The sequence below is a fragment of the Agelaius phoeniceus genome, chromosome 1, assembly GCF_051311805.1.
Source record: "Agelaius phoeniceus isolate bAgePho1 chromosome 1, bAgePho1.hap1, whole genome shotgun sequence".
Lineage (NCBI taxonomy): Eukaryota > Metazoa > Chordata > Aves > Passeriformes > Icteridae > Agelaius > Agelaius phoeniceus.
Window position 1 is genome coordinate 218,595 of NC_135265.1, and position 16,609 is coordinate 235,203.

A 16,609-nucleotide genomic window follows, 5' to 3' on the forward strand; every position below is an offset into this window, starting at 1 on the left:
CATGTGAACTAGGGCAAAGAAAGTGAAACATTCCAAGGGCTAGGAAGAGTAGGAGGATGCAGCAGCACAGACAACTTGTCACGTGGAACAGTGAGCTGGGCATGGCTGTCCCTCCAAGACAGCTCCTGGCCATGCTTGGCATGTCTCAGTGGCCGTGGCTGCACGTTCATGATGCTGTGACTGTGGGGAGGAGACAGTTCCAAGGAAGCTGCAGAGTCTGAGCTCCTGCCAGAACAGCTGCAACAAACCCTGTGGCTGCAGGTGATGGGCACTGCAGCATCAAGGAAGAAATTTTGCTACACCTTGGTTTATATTTTACTTACTCCCTACAATCCTGTGTGTCATTTCTGTCTGGCCAGAATAACTTTCCTTAGCCTGTAAGTCTGCCTGGTGTTGGAGCCAAGGTTACTTTCCTTGAGTGATGGAGGACACTGGCCTTTGGGCCTCCCATGTCCCACAGACCAAACCTCAGGAAGGGTTCTGGGGCTGGAGGATGGCTCACACCAGGCTATGAAGGCAAGCTGCCACGAGTTTGGGGGCAGAAGAGAAAGTCCTCCAAAGATAGAGAGTGGCTCAGGCAGTCCTGAGCCAATCCTGAGCTCTGCTGGAGCAGGGAGCTCCCAAACTTCCATGGGATCTAGGGACACAAATCCCAGAGATGTGGGAGAACAAGATGGCAGGTCTGGGCTGGTCCCATGTGTCTGCTGTTGTCAGGAACTTTGCTGGTGGGCCTGAACAACCACCTGTGGTCACCACTGGAATCTGAGAACACAGTGGGAACTGGGAACTTGGTAAGCACCTGTGGGACAAACCCTTCCCATTAGTGTGTAAGAGCATCAGCAGCGCCACGGGTGCCTGGGAAGGGCAGAACTCAGTTGGAGCTCAGGGCAGGAGTTCCTGGTGTAACAGGGCCTGAGGCAGAGCAAGGAGCTTGGGAAGGGCTCTGAGTGCAACAGACAAACAACAAACACCAGCCTGGTGTCTGTGGGAAGAAAGGAGAAGCCAGAGGAGCACAAGGACAATGGAAAGGGCACCATGAGCTGAGCACGCAATGGACACGGCTTCCACAAGGAAATGCCAACGCAGCTCCTGAGCTCTGGCAGAACAACGTGCCACAGCAGGCCAGTGAGCACTGTTACAGCTCAGGTGAGCTGCCCTCGGGGCTTCATTTCACTTGCAAACTTTGACTTTCCACCTCTTTGCTCTGATCTCTCCCTGCAGTGTGGATGAGGGCCCTCCCAGTGCAGGAAGGCAGACTGAGGCCATGGGAGAAGAGCCACCATACTGGGCAGCCCAGAGCATGGCAGGGATGGCAGCAGCTCCCAAGGCCCAGGGGGGCACCCAATTCCCTCCAGCAGCCTGCTGGGTACCTGCATGGGGTGCCTGTGTTACCTCTGCCAGCTGCTGGGAACCAGCTTCCTGGCAGAAAGACAAACTGCCATCCCACAGCAAACACAACACTGACTCACCCACAGCCTGGGGAACTCCCAAAGGCACCCCAGAGGCCCTGAAGAAAGACTGAGAACGGGGCAGCAGAAGTAAGGAAATCAGGTAGAACAACTCTGCAGGTGCTGCAAGCACCCACTGGCCCCAGCAACTCCCATCCCATCCTGCAGGCAAGGGCAGGAGCTGCCAGGAGGGAGCGAGGTGGGACTCAGGGCCAGTGAGGAGTGGGATTCCCAAACCCATCCAGCCTGCTCACTCAGCAATAGGTGTGGGCAAGATAGAGAGAGAGAGAGGACAGCCCAAGGCAGCAGGCAAAGCTCTCCCTGGGGCTGCTGCCCTGGGGAATAGCAGGTGCCTGCTCCAGCAGGTGCAGACCCACAGCCCTCAAGCTGCTGGGAAGGCCAAAGGGGCACATCAGTGTCCCCAAGGGAGTGCAGGACTCCAGGGAGGGCTGGCCCTGGCTCCTGCTGTTCCAGACTGAGCTGAGCACAGTAGCCAGGGTCAGGGACCTGCTGAGCACACCTAGTGACTCATGAGAGCTCTGGAAAACCCTGACCAGGGCTGACCTGCTCCTACAGCTCCCTTTGCCTCCCCACGGATGGAGCAACATCCTCCAGGCACCGCTGCAGAATAAGAGAAAAACCCCAAACTGCCAAAGGCAGAAATGGAGCCAGGGCCTTTGGCTGGTTCCCAAGAGCATCAGCGCTGTGCAAGGAGACTGGGACACATCCACAGCACCAGAGTCCCAGGAGAAGGGAATCCTCCAGACACATGGCTAACAAGGAGTCCCTTGGACACGCTGGACCGGTCCAACTGACAGACCAGACAAGCAGTGGCCATGTCCACAAAAGTTACTTTGGCTCAGCCAGAAGTGTCAAGCTGCTCCCAGAAGAGTTGTGCCCAGCACAAGAGAAGGGGCAGGGCTGGTCCTAGCTCCCATCTACCATAAGAAGCCCTCTGTGGGGGACTCCTTGTTCCCATTCCAAGAAAAGTGCCTCCTCAGCTGGCAGCTCCAGAGGACAGCACTGTCCCTGCAGTATGGGCCAGACCAGGCACAGATCAGTACTGCCAATCCCTGTTCCAGGGGCTCCTCCTGCCCCCAAATGCCAATCCTGGTGTTCCAGGGCCTCCTCCTGACCCCCAGATGCCAGTCCCACTGCTCCAGGGACTCCTCCTGCCCCCCAGGCAGTCCTGGAAGGGAAGTGGATCCTTCTGGCCCAAGTGCATGTCTCACCTGTACACACTGATACCTGAGGCACAAGGCAAAGCTCCTAATTGTGTTTTTTGTCTGGCTTCTCTCCACCTCATCTCCATGTTAAGTCCTGTGCTCCTAAACTCTTCCTTGAGAGCCTTCTTCCTGTTTTCCCTGTGCCAGTTACTCCTCCTTGACTTGCAAAAGCAAATGAGAAACCCTGGTGAGAGCCCCAGGCCCTCAGGCATGACAGAGTTCAGCTCAGCTCCACAAACACCTTACACCGTCCCACTGTCCTTCCAGGCAGGGCGAGCCCGTCCCCCCTCCCAGAGCTGCCCCACATGCACTGCTGGGCCAGGAGCAGGGGACACCAGCACCCCCTGGCCATGGTGCCCTCCCACGAGGGCAGCCTGAGCTCACACCTGAGTGTGTGGGCTGCTCTGCCCCGTTCCTGCCAGAACCACCAGTTATGGGTGAATTTGATTCCCAAAGCCACTTGGATTTCCCTGAGGACAGCGAGGAGCAGCTCCAGAACCTCAGTTCTGAGCCCATGCAAGAACAGGCAAATGCTTCATGGCATTTCAGGATCACTCACCATTGCTCCACTATTTTAGAGGTGTCCTTAGTAAGGGGGAGAGAGGAGCAAACACCAGGGGCAAAGATTGCTGGCACCGGGAGGGTTTGTGGGGGACCTCACAAGACCCAGGAACACAAACTGACTTTGGTGACCCTTGTGGGGCCCAGGAGGCCGAGGGCAGGGGGGCAGGGGCACAGAGCAGGTCTGGGGAGGGGGCACAGCCACCAGGGCACAACCCCTGCCAGCTGCACGCTGCTCACTTCCCTTCACAGCTCTGCTTCCCACCACAGCCCCCACGTCCCTCCAGCCAAGCAGGAGCACAGCCAGGTACAGAGAGCAAAGGTCTGTCCCCGAGCAGGCAGCCAGAATTCACCTCTACACAGACACTGTCTGCAAGCCGTGCTGAGAGGGGCTCTGTGGGAAGGAAAGCACAGGAAAGCAGGGACACCTCTGAGCAAGCTCCTCATAAAGCTCATGACATGCACTTAGAAAATTCTTCCAGAATTTGCTTCCCACAGCCAGTCCTAAATCCACCCCATCAGTTCAGAGCTGCCTTTCCTGAAGGAGCTCTCCTGTGTGTTTCAGGTCAGGTTTGGCCAATCTCTGCACTCACTCCTCAGCTAAATCAGCCAAGTGCTCGCTTTCCTCCTGTGTCAGGGTCTCTTCCCTCCCAGTTGTTTTTGCTACTCCTTCAGGTTCCATGCACAGTCACTGGAGTGACTGGATTCCAGCTGGGGAACCTGGGGGTCTGGCAGCCCCATCCCTCACACAGGGAACGCTTTCCAGCTTCACAGCAAACACCCTGCCTGCCTGGCACAGCCAGTGCCCATGACACACATTTATGGGGACTCCTCATACTTTCGACATGGAAGAAAACACTAAACAAGTGTCCAGCTCCCCTGAGAAATGCTGACCTTGGCCATCAGCCTCTTGCTTCCCTTCCAGCACAGGTGGCCTCTTCCCAACCAGGCTCAAACTGTACACAATTTGCTAATAAAACCCTCAAATTACCAGAGACACCCAAATCTGGATTTCCTTGGGACTTTGCTCTCCACCTTGGATGTCTCCCACTGAACTTGTCCCCAGCTTTCTGGACACAGACACACTCTGACAGAACCTGGCTTTGCAGCCTTGCCCAGCAGCCCATCCACCTGCACACAGACTTTACCTGAACTTGCTGGTGTCGAGGTGACCTGCAGCACCAGGAAGCTGGCACAGGTCTCTGCAAACACCTGCACTCACCTACTTCAACCCAGCTTTAGAAGCCTCTGCAATCAGGTAGGCTGCAGATAGGGCTGGGCTCTGTGCAGGACAGGCTCCTGTGGCCAGGGCCAGGAGGCTCTAACACACCCAGAGCTTCAGAGGCAATCCCTCATGGCAAACCCATCAGCTACACGTGCTGTCCTCAGAGACAGCCAGGTTTCCTGCAGTCCAGTCACAGATACTGTGAATCCATATTCCAGTTGCTGCAGAGATGGAATCTGTTGTCTTGAGTGCCCTGGGGAGCAATGGAGCCCAGGACCTCTCCTTTTTCCTCACCAGTCTCCCAGCCAGCATTTCTGTGGGCACTGGAATGTAGCAAAGCTTCAATGCAGTGAGGTGGCTGCTTGAAGGATCTCCTGCCCCAGCCCCTCACCATGGAGCCTGTCCTCCTCAGCTCTGCTCCAGGATCACAGAACTTCACCATCCTCTCACAGCAAGACCTTGGTAAACCTCACCAACAGCACAGAGCCCTTCCTGTGGCAGAGGGGAGGGAAGCTCCTTCCCTGTTCTGCTCCTCAGCTCACCACTGAGCTCACCTCTCCACGGGTACATGCCCTCAGAGCCCCTCAGATGCAGGGGCACGTAGACCATCAGCTTCCTGAGCCCGGGGGAAGCAGGACCTGGGCAGGCAGGGCAGCCCCTCTCACAGAGCCCTGTGCTGCCCAGGGCTCCCCACACACGGCTCACAGCCCTGCTCTGTGCCTGCCAAAGCACGACACGGCCTGGGGACATGAGCCACACCCAAAGGGTGAGACATGGAACCTGACCTCAGGGCGAGCACCAAACTGTCACACAATCACAAAATCATGGAGCGCTCTGGGTTGGAAGGGACCTCCAGGTACATGTCATTGCACCCCCTGCCTTGGGCAGGGACACCCTGCACAGACCTGGCTGCTGCAAGCCCCTGGGACACTGCCACCTGGCCTGGGACACTCCCAGGCACCGGGCAGCCACGGCTGCTCGGGGCTATGGAGAAAGCACCAGGGTGACACCACTGCCCTTCCAAGAGGCAGCCCAGAGCAGCGGCACCACTCTGAGGCTGAACTGAACTGCTGGCTACTGAGCTCAGGCTGTGGAGAGCACAAGAGGTGCTTGGCTTCCCCCGTGGCCATTCCCCACCTGGTTGATGTGGACAGAAGGAATGGAGGCTGCAGACACAGATGAGTGGCTGGGTGAGTTGGGCAGGGACTTGCAGGGGCCGATGGAGAGCTGGTGCTTCTTCCGGAGAGCCACCACCTTCTGAGCCACTGCAAAAGGGACAAAGGCACAGGGTCAGCCTTCAGAAAGCATTTTCCTCCCACCACAGATTTCTGGAGGGCTTCAGGGAGAGCCAGGCCCTTGCCCTGACTGGTGTGCTGCCTGCACTGCTCAGGCTGAGTCCCCAGGGCCACCTGCCTTCTTGGGCATTACACAGAACAGCAACTCCCCATGGGCACCATGTGAGCCTGGGCCTGCTGCAGGAGAACCCCCGGGCATTCCATCACCCCTCAGTCACCCTGGGCATTCCATCACCTCCCTGCCAGTCCATCACCCTCAGTCACCCCACAGAGCAACTCCAGGAGCCAGGGACTGAACTGCCTGGGCAAATGGCACCTCCAGCAGTCTGGGCCTTGTTGGTCTGTAAAGGGACACCCTGAGGGTGTAGAACCCTTGGTGGGTCACTAGGGCCCTCTGCATGCTCTTCCTCTGTCAGAGTTGCAGTGCTGGGTTTCTCTGAAACACTGAGTGATGCTCAGGTGCTGGTGCTCACAGTGACACTGGGCACTGAGAGCTCAGGCTCTGCAGCCAGGGCACACCTCACTGCTTGTACAGCACAGCTCTGTAAGGTAACCAGAGAAACCAGAACAGACTGGTGTAAGGGATGGCAGAAATTATCCCAGAACATCTGGCTGATGCTCAGGAAGCAGAAGAGCCTGGGCCTGACATGCAGGAAGGTGAAGGTCACCCCAAGGTGCCTCATTTCAGGACTGGGGAGATGTTATCTCTCCAGTGTGGTCTCATGGTTAATTCCTCATTAGCAGTAGTGGTATGGGATAACTGATGGGCAGAGCCTCTGCCAGGCTTCCTGCCCACAACAGCAGTGGCTGAGGGCTTTTTCTGGATATTTCCTGGCTCCTGGGGGGCTGGAGCTCACAGTGTGCCCAGCCAGCACTGGGATGGGAGATGTCCCTGGGCAGGGGCTCCAGAGCCTCCCTGGGAGTTCATGCTGGAGCCTGGGCCTGCAGCCCCGTGTTGGAGGGGATGATGGAGAGCAGCAATGCCACCAGCACCCCAGCCAAGGTCCTGGGCCATGGAGCTGCTGGCTCCCCTCTCCTGCCCTCTGCAGTGCTCAGGGCACAGGAAAGGTGGGACCACACACTCGGGATCTGCAGCAGAGCTGAAGCTCAGGAAGTCACCCACAGCACAGCTGCTGCACCCTGCAGGACCAGGGCTGGGTCACTGCTCCTCCTCCTCCTCCTCCTGCACCCTGCAGGACCAGGGCTGGGTCACTGCTCCTCCTCCTCCTCCTCCTGCACCCTGCAGGACCAGGGCTGGGTCACTGCTCCTCCTCCTCCTCCTCCTGCACCCTGCAGGACCAGGGCTGGGGCACTGCTCCTCCTCCTCCTCCTCCTCCTGCACCCTGCAGGACCAGGGCTGGGGCACTGCTCCTCCTCCTCCTCCTCCTCCTGCACCCTGCAGGACCAGGGCTGGGGCACTGCTCCTCCTCCTCCTCCTCCTCCTGCACCCTGCAGGACCAGGGCTGGGTCACTGCTCCTCCTCCTCCTCCTCCTGCACCCTGCAGGACCAGGGCTGGGGCACTGCTCCTCCTCCTCCTCAGGAGCATCGCCAAAGGGTGACCATGGCCAGGGGCTCCCTGACCTTTTCTTGGTACAGAAACACCCTTAAAATGAAGCCCAAGAACTGAGGCCCCCCACACTGATGGCTCCCTGCAATCTGTCCTGGCATCTGCTGAATCTGAACCCCGGATTCCTGCAAACAGGAATTGTGAGGACAACCCTGAGAATAAAGTTCTTTAACCAGGCCTCTTTGGAGGCAAGAGGGCAGAAGGCACATTCCATCCCAGCCCCCACCCCAGAGGGGCTCTGCCATGAGGGGACCACGCCAAGCACCCTCAGGGAGTCCTGGAGCTGACCAGACACTGCAGGACACAGCCCGGCCCAGGGCACTGTCCCTGCTCCTGCCAGGGCCACCTCCCGGCAAGACCTGGCAACACCAAGATCCCATCCTCTCACCACAGAAGCCCCAGTGACATCTGAGGACTTGGGAAGGATGGAGGAGCACAGTTCCCACAGCGCCAGCAGCACCTCCAGGGAGAATCCTGCCAGGACATGAGAAACCAGCAAGGAGGAAGGGACCCCACTCTCCTGCCACGTGTCCTTCTCTCGGTGACCTGTGGCAGCCTGAGTGCCCAGACACAGCCACAAAATCCCCAGCACATCAGGCACACCCTGCAACGTGCTCAGACCAGACCCAGCTCAGCCCAGCTCCAGGCCACAGAGCAGACACCAAGGCGCGCTTTGAGGAACAGGGTCTGCTGCACCTGCTGAGCTGTGGTGGCACAACAGCCAGGGCCACCCAGCTCTTGGAGAATCCCTGGGCAGTGGGTGAAGATGGAGACACCAGTTTGTCTGTCCTGGAGCATCCCCACACTCTGCAGCACCACGTGCACATGTGTTTAGAGCTGTCTGTGAACACCACGGGGCAGGGTGGGCACTCCCTCAAGCTCTCGTGCCAGCACATGGACCTGCTCCCCAGAAAGGTCAGTGGCCACTGGTTGTGACCCAGGATGGTGGCAGGGAAGGGCTCTCTGCACAAACAGAGGTGCAGCACACACTCCACCCAGCACAGGCAAACAGGCAACCTCAGCTCTGAAAGCAGCTCTTGGTGCTCCTGCTGCGGGAACTGGACATCCTTGCCAGCCTGCCCGGGGCAGGTCTGCTGGGATCTGGGGTGCAGGAATCATATAAAGACAAATCTGATGGAAACTGGATTGCCATGTGAGGCAAGGTCCTCACAGAGTCTGTGACTGCCAGGACTCCACAAGATCCCAAACCAGCTGCACCAGGATCCACCAGATCCCAAACCAGCTGCAACATGACCCACCAGTGCTCACTAGGAAGAATTCTCACCCACTCCAGAAACACCTCATCCCATCAGCTCCAGGCCAGTCCCCCTTGTCCTGTCACTAGAGGGACACACAGTCCCCTTTAGGGGAGTTAAGGTAAGTTAATTTAAGCAGACTGCAAGCCCCAGGAGATGATGCAGGTTCCCTGAGCATGACTGTGCTGCAGCCCCCTCTCCAAGGCCGGGCAGGAATGCTCTCTCACACCGTTCCCATGAGGAACAGCTGCCCCACCCAGCTGTGCAGGCGCTGCTTCCTGCTCCCAGGGCAGCACAGAGCCCTCTGTGAGGCCCCACCGTGCCCAGAGCCCTGAGGGGCTGCAGTTACCATCCTGGAAGACCCTCTCCACGTTCAGGCCGTAGGTGGCACAGGTCTCGTAGTAGGTGCAGCGCTTCAGGTCATTGGAGAGCTTCCGCGCCCGGGAGTCGTCGATGACGCGCGGGTTGGTGGCACTGATGGCATCTGCAAACCAAAGGCACAGGGGGCTGGAAGGCAAAGGAGCCTGTCCCACCCATCCAGGGGTCCCACCACACCTCTGGCCTCCCTCCCTCTCGTCACGCAGAGGAACCACCTCCACAGCACTGTCCCACAAATGCCTGTGATCACAAAGAATTTACAGAGATTCATCCATAGAAAAATGGATGAATCTCTGTAAATTAACTTGACTCAACTCCCCAAAGCACCCAGCCACCAACACTTCAGCAAGACAGAGGCAGAACACCTCTGGGAGGTGTGGGGACCAAGGCCAGGCAGCCCCAGCTGCCAAATAAAATTGATTTGTCAGTCTCCAACATTTTAGGGCTTATGGCCAAGCTCTACATGTTAAAGAATCCAAGGGAGAAATCCTCCTGGTTTAACAAGAAAGTCAACTCTGCTGGGATGTCTCCACAGCCAAGGAATTCCTGGACAGCTCTAAAATACAGGCTCAGTTTGTATCCCAGACAGCCACCAAGTGCTTGCCTGTTTTGGAAAAACTTCTTTCCAAAGAGGAATCCAACTCCCTAAAGACAAGCCAGGGACAAGTGGGGGCTGTGAACAAACCTTCACAGGTGGGGTAGAACTGGGACCTGCCCTGTGAGGAAGCCCTCCTCCAGCCCTCCAGATGGTTGTGTGCCTGTACCAAGGCTAGGACCTCACCTGGTTCTGTGTGTGGGACAACAATGGCCACTACCCCACTATCTGTCCCACTCCTGCACCTCCACAGTGCATGCTGCCACCCCATTCCTGAGCCAAGATCACTCAGTCCTAAAATTCATTCCACGATCTCTAAATATCCAAACTTTAACAATTTTGTTCTGCTTTTAATATGGGGGTGTGGAGCAGACCCTCTGTGACTCCCTCCCACTGCTCCTGCCTGTTTTCCTGGCCTCAGAGCTTCTTCCTGGCCAGGAACAGTGCTCAGGAATTGTCCTGCCAGGACAGTTTTTCCCTACATCCATGTCCTGCTTCTGCTCTCTACTGGGATTGTAGAAGCTCTTCACCCCAAGCTGCCTGCTGCCTGTGCTGGCAGAGCTGGGGGAGGCAGCACCAGGGTATCATGCCATTTCCAGAGCAAAGTGGCTCCATGGGATGAAGCAGCTCTCAGTGGGGAAGCTGAGATGGTGTGAGGAGGAACTCCCTCCTCAAGGCCCTGGGCCAGGGCCCCAGCATTGTCCCTCAGCCCCAAGGAAGGCTCACAGACCAGGACAACCCCTGCACTCTCAGGCCAGCACCCCGGGCCAGCACCCTGTGCTCTGGGGCCAGCACCCCATGCCCACAGAGGCAGCAGGACACAGCAGCAGTGCTCCTGCCCGCGGCTTGGCTGGGCTGGGCTGGGGGAAGCTGCGCTGGGGGAAGCTGGGCTGGGGGAAGCCGGGCACCGTCCTCACCCTGTGTGCCCACCAGCACCATGGGCACCTCGGCGGTGTTCCGGTAGCTGCAGAGCCGCAGGTAGTAGTTGTAGACGGTCTGGAAGCTGATCTCATCCTCCAGGCTGAAGACAAACACCACTGCATCCACCCAGGCAGCAAACTGAAGAGACGGGGCAGGATTACAGCACAGACAGACAGACGGACATCCGGGCCAGATGCCCAGCAAGGGCAGCCACAGCCCGGGCTCAGTCAGCACCACCTCCCCCAGCCACCACCTCCAGCAGGATGGGCAGGAAGGGACCCCAGGGAGGACAGGTGTCCTACCTGGAGCTCAGGGGGGCCCCCTTCATCTCGAATCAGCAGCAAGTAGCTCTGACCATCCACCACGATCTCCTTCTTGAACCGGCCACCTTGGGGAGCAAAGCTGCTGGTCAGTAACGGGGGGCAAGCAGGGGACACCCCAAACGAGGGCTGGGGGGGTGCAGAGCCCCATGGCAGGGGAGGAGGTGCAGGGACTGGCGTCACCCTCGGCACCATGGAGAGGAGCGATCCCAGCCCATCCCAGGCACCCTGGGAAGCAGAGCTTACCCTCTGGAGACTCCTCCTGCACGTAGGTGCCGGTCAGGTAGCGGTGCACCAGGGCTGACTTGCCACTGGACAGGTTCCCCACGATGCCCTGGAACAGATGCATGTGTCACCTGTGTGCCCAGCACGTGGACACGAGGCCCTCCCCGAGGGGTGACAGCACCAGTGCTGGGGCACACTGTGATGAGAGGCAGAGGTGTCCCTGAGAGAGAGCACACAGGGATGGTGTCACCCAGCCCAGTGTTGGGTGGGAGGCCAGGGGATGGCCCCTGGGCTCAGCCAGGCAGAGAGCAGCTGAGACTGGGGCACAGCCACCCGGGCAGAGGGCTCTGAGCACTGCTGTCCTCACCTGAACAGGCACAGCCACCTGGGCAGAGGGCTCTGAGCACTCCTGTCCTCCCCTGAACGGGCACAGCCACCTGGAGAGAGGGCTCTGAGCACTCCTGTCCTCACCTGAACGGGCACAGCCACCTGGGCAGAGGGCTCTGAGCACTCCTGTCCTCACCTGAACGGGCACAACCACCTGGGCAGAGGGCTCTGAGCACTCCTGTCCTCACCTGAACGGGCACAGCCACCTGGAGAGAGGGCTCTGAGCACTCCTGTCCTCACCTGAACGGGCACAGCCACCTGGAGAGAGGGCTCTGAGCACTCCTGTCCTCACCTGAACGGGCACAGCCACCCAGGCAGAGGGCTCTGAGCACTCCTGTCCTCACCTGAACAGGCACAGTCACCTGGACAGAGGGCTCTGAGCACTGCTGTCCTCCCCTGAACGGGCACAGCCACCTGGGCAGAGGGCTCTGAGCACTCCTGTCCTCACCTGAACAGGCACAGTCACCTGGACAGAGGGCTCTGAGCACTGCTGTCCTCACCTGAACGGGCACAGCCACCTGGGCAGAGGGCTCTGAGCACTCCTGTCCTCACCTGAACAGGCACAGTCACCTGGACAGAGGGCTCTGAGCACTGCTGTCCTCACCTGAATGGGCACAGCCACCCGGGCAGAGGGCTCTGAGCACTCCTGTCCTCACCTGAACGGGCACAGCCCTGTCAGAGCCACATCAGCTCCTCAGGGAACATTAGCCATCCCAAGTCAATTCAGAAGGAGAAAAACCTCTTCCCCAGCCCACAGCAGCCCAGTTTTGGGGTGCTGAGCTCTGGACAGCAGCTGCCAGTGAAGGGGAGCAGAGAGAGCTCCACGTTGGGTGCAGGTCCAGCATGTGCTCGTGCCTGAGGCACCAGCACCACGGCAGCACTACGTGCACCTCCCAGGATGGGAGATGGTGCCACCCACACGGAAACACCCAGCACCAATGTTCAACCAACACAGCAGAAAGCTGTGAGCACCAAACGGAATTGGGTGGAAGCACATCTGACTGCAGCACCCTCAGACTGGCCATGAAAGGCAGGTGGGTGAGCCAGGATGGTCAGCCACAGCCCAGCTCGGCTCGTTGACAGTGTCCTCCTGACCGTTTAATGCTGCTTAATTGTGGGACCAGGTCTGTACTGGAGGATCTGGAGCACGAGTCTGATGAGAGTTGGCTGAGGGAGGGGCTCAGCCTGGAGAAAAGGAGGCTCAAGGGGAACCTTCTCATTCCATAACTCCCTGACAGGAGAGTGCAGCCAGGTGGGGATTGGGCTCTGACCCCAAGTAACTAACAACAGGACAAGAGGTAACATCCTCAAATTGCATCAGGGAAGGTTTAGGTTGGATATCAGGTATCCCTTTTCCACAAAAAGGGAAGGGGTCACCTTCAGCGGAAGGTGAACCAAGTCACTATCCCCAGAAGTGTTCAAAAAACGTGGAGTGGCACTTGAGGATATAGTTTAGTGGTGAACACGGTGGTGGTGCTGGTTGATAGTTGGACTTGATGACCTTAGAGTGCTTCTCCAGCCTTAATGGTTCAGCTGCACTCACATGGCCACACCAGTGCCAGAAGATGTGGGGTGAGGAGTGGCTACGAACACTAAAGCTGCCTCTGCCACCAGGGAAGTTTACAGCCAAACTTTTCCAGGCACGGGATGAGCCTGGCAGGTGAGTCACCACCAGGCAGGTTCTCCAGCTCCCGCTGCCCTGGGCCAGGCACGTGCTCCCTGTGAGAAGCAGAGGGGCACCAGCCCCATGGCCTGTGCGGCACAGACCGTGCTGGCAGAGCCCAGCACAGCACCCGTGTGCCAGCCCCTGGTGCCAGCAGAGCCAGCACGGGGCAGGAGCAGGGAGCACTGACCAATGGCTCCCATGGCACACCCTCACCACTGCCCCATGTGCCACCCCTCAGAGCAGCAACAGAGCCCAACACAGGTGACAACACAGAGAGCACGGGCTGGGCTGCAACCCTGCCTGTCCTGCAGCTGCATCTCCAGAGCCCTGCTGGGCAGGGGCTGTGCCCATCTCAGGGACAATGGAATGGAACAGCCCAGCCTCTGCCCGAGCCCTCCCTGCCACTGCACTCTGCCCACAATAACCACACAACCACAGAATCCCAGAGGGGCTTCTCTTGGAAGGGACCCTCAGAATCACCCAGCTCCACTCCCTGCCATGGACAGAGACACCTCCCACTACCCCAGGTTGCTCCAAGCCTCATCCAGCCTGGCCTTGGACACTGCCAGGGATCATGGGGCAGCTTCTCTGGGCAACCAGTGCCAGGGCCTCACCACTCTCAGGGGGAAGAACGCTTTCCATCTCATCTAATATTCCATCTAACCCTGCCCTCTGTCCATGGGAAGCCATTCCCCTTTGTCCTGTCACTCCAGGCTCTTGTCCCAAGTCCCTCTGCTTTCCTGGCAGGCTCAAGGTGGGTAGAGGGAAAATTCCTACCTGGAAAGGGCTGTCCAGCCCTGGCCCAGCTGCCCAGGGCAGGTGTGGAGTCCCCATCCCTGCAGGAATTTAAAAGCTGTGTGGATGCTGCACCTGGGGACACAGTCAGTGATGGCCTTGGCAGTGCTGGGGAAGCAGCTGGACTCAAAGATCTCCAGAGGCTTTTCCAACCCAAATGATTCTGTCACTCTAAACTAGGACTCCGAAAGGCCTCTGGGTTTTTAGAAGAGCTGCTTTGGCCAGATCAAATCCTGGAGCAACAGAGATCCCCAGAGGTCATGCAAAACCTGGGGAAAGGGCTGTGCCACTTGAGGAAGAACTAAGAGCTTTAGGATGTTTAGCTGGCAGCATGGCTCTGCAGCCTTGCAGAACCCCAACATCAGGCAGCAACACCCAAACAGCTGTGAGAATGTTTTTAAAATGCATTTCACAGGTAAACTAACAAATATTTGAAGTTTGGTTTGATTCTCACTTAACTGCAGGTAGAGACACTGAGGCAGGACAGTGCTGGAATGTTTTGCAAGAAGAATTTTGTTCTTTTGTTCCTTGGACTAACATTGAAAAAAGTTAATCTTGCAAAAGCTGAAGGGAGACAGAACAGAAGGGCACACGCCAGGAGCCTGTAAGGAGAGCTGAGGGTTGGCACAGAGAGCACAGGAAGGGCAGAGGGAGGAATCGATCACTGAAGCACCTGCAGCTTCAGCTGAGATACACCAGTCCTTCCCTGGCATGGCAGCAGCCTCATCTCCCCTCTCCCTTCTGAGGCTGAAGCCTCTGTGTGCTTCCACCTGGCCACACGAAAATGCAGGGTTTTCTTGAGGATTTGGGGATCCAGGGGTATCCCAGGCACAAGCCACAAGTACTCACCACCTTCAGCTCAGGCACCGAGCGACTCAGGGTCCATTCCTGGCTGTTCACAAATGAATCTGCAGACAGAGGGAAGAAATCATCAGGTTACCCTCAAGATCCCAGCAAGGATGCTGTTACAGCCTCCCTCCAGGCAGATAAATGGTTCTGCTCCAGAGACACCGAGCTGCAGGAGGACCCAGCCCGCAGCCGGGAGCAGCGGCCGAGCCAAGGGCGGCAAAGAGGCACCACTGCTGGAGCCCTCCCCTCAGCCCTGCAGGAGCACAAACCCCTCAGCATGCCCTGCCCCGAGGCACAGGGGACAAGGGAAGCACTGGGGAGCAGACGCCCTCTGGGGGAGCACAAGCCCCGGAGCTGAGGGCAGAGGCAGCGCCCCGAGCCCTTGGCACACGCAGCGCTGGAGCTCCAGCAGGGTACCAGCACCTCCTGACTGAACACAAACACAGCAGGTCTGCACACTGTGGAGCCGGCAGCATGCTGCAATAGGCTCACAGAGGCTGCAGGAACCCAGCACGGCTTGGGGAAACACGCCCACCCTGCCACAGAGCGTCTGGAGGAGGAGCAGGAGCCTGGAGGACACCCTGAGTTCCAGGGGCGGCCAGCAGCCCCCCTGACAAACCTCAGTTCCTCACTCGCCTTGGCCAGGTCAGACCTTCCATCCAACACCAGCTCCAGGGCAGGACCACAGGAGCAGCACCTCCTGCATGTCTATCACATACAAACAGAAAGGATTTTTGGAGGGCAGAAATCTGTGGGAGCTCTGCACCTTCAGGAGCCTCTAATAAACCTGCCAAATCTGTGGCCATAGACTACTGCAGGAATAGGAATGTCAGATGGCTCAGAAGGGAAGCAGCAAATCCACCAGACCCAAAAGCAGGCAGCAATCAAACACGGTGACCTGGGCACTGCCACTGCTCCAGTGTCACCCGAGGCCACAGGGAGGGTGGCTCCAGATGTGCCCCAGCAGCCCCAACCCCACGACTCCTAGCGCCTGCTCCAGCAGTACCCAAACCACCCTGCCAGGGAACAATTCCTCATTCCCAATATCCCATGCATCCCTGCCCTCTGGCAGTGGGAGCCATTCCCTGGGTCCTGTCCCTCCATCCCTTGTCCCCAGTCCCTCTCCAGCTCTCCTGGAGCCCCTCCAGGCCCTGCCAGGGGCTCTGAGCTCTCCCTGGAGCCTCCTCCTCTCCAGGGGAACATTCCCAGCTCTCCCAGCCTGGCTCCAGAGCAGAGGGGCTCCAGCCTTGGAGCATTTGTCTTGTGTTGGGGGCAGCACTGGGCCCCACAGCCCTGCCAGAGCCCCCCAGTGCCTGCCCTCACCCCAGCTCCTGTTCCAGCCCTCCTAACTCCTCAGGGGAGGCTGGACACACAACAGCACCAGCTCTTCCTCCATCTCCAGAATAAAGCTCCATCTCACCTCTGTCACCTTGCTGGGCAGCCCACAGCCATGGGGAGAGCCCACTCCTGCTCCCACTGCCAGAGGGCTGGCTAGGCTGCTCTGAGAGCACAAGGCAACAAACCATGACCTGGCCCTTGTCCCTGTTTTGGGTGCCACCAGCACCTACAACATTCACCCATCATGTTCAAGAAAGGTGTGCACATGGTGCTCCTGCCTGGAGTTTTACCTTCCATGGCTGACTTAGGAACATTCCTTTTCCAGGAGTTCCAGACAAATACTCCCCAAGCCTGCTGCAGGGACACCAGGTTATTTATAGCCTTCCTGAGGAATCATTTCTCTGCGGTGTCTTTCACCTGCCCTTTCCTTTTTTAGGCAGAGGTAATGTTTTTATTAGAACAATTCATCAGTCAGGAGGAAAATGATACATTTTTGAGCCCTTTCCAAAAGGTAACAGCACACCTGTATTTCCAACTGCATCACTGGGTCTAAAAA

General features: G+C 58.2%; 1 protein-coding gene across 2 annotated transcripts in view; it reads right to left on the reverse strand.

The window, feature by feature from the left end:
• Positions 1-16,609, reverse strand: part of AGAP3 (ArfGAP with GTPase domain, ankyrin repeat and PH domain 3) — a 111,583-nt gene that overhangs the window by 57,411 nt on the left and 37,563 nt on the right. For both annotated transcript variants that reach the window (XM_054630629.2, XM_054630619.2), the window contains exons 2-7: positions 14,716-14,774; positions 11,040-11,127; positions 10,776-10,861; positions 10,470-10,611; positions 8,929-9,063; positions 5,598-5,725 (exon numbers count right to left, since the gene is read on the reverse strand). In XM_054630629.2, coding sequence (XP_054486604.2) covers positions 5,598-5,725; positions 8,929-9,063; positions 10,470-10,611; positions 10,776-10,861; positions 11,040-11,127; positions 14,716-14,774 — 638 coding nt within the window. The remainder of the gene's footprint in view (positions 1-5,597; positions 5,726-8,928; positions 9,064-10,469; positions 10,612-10,775; positions 10,862-11,039; positions 11,128-14,715; positions 14,775-16,609) is intronic.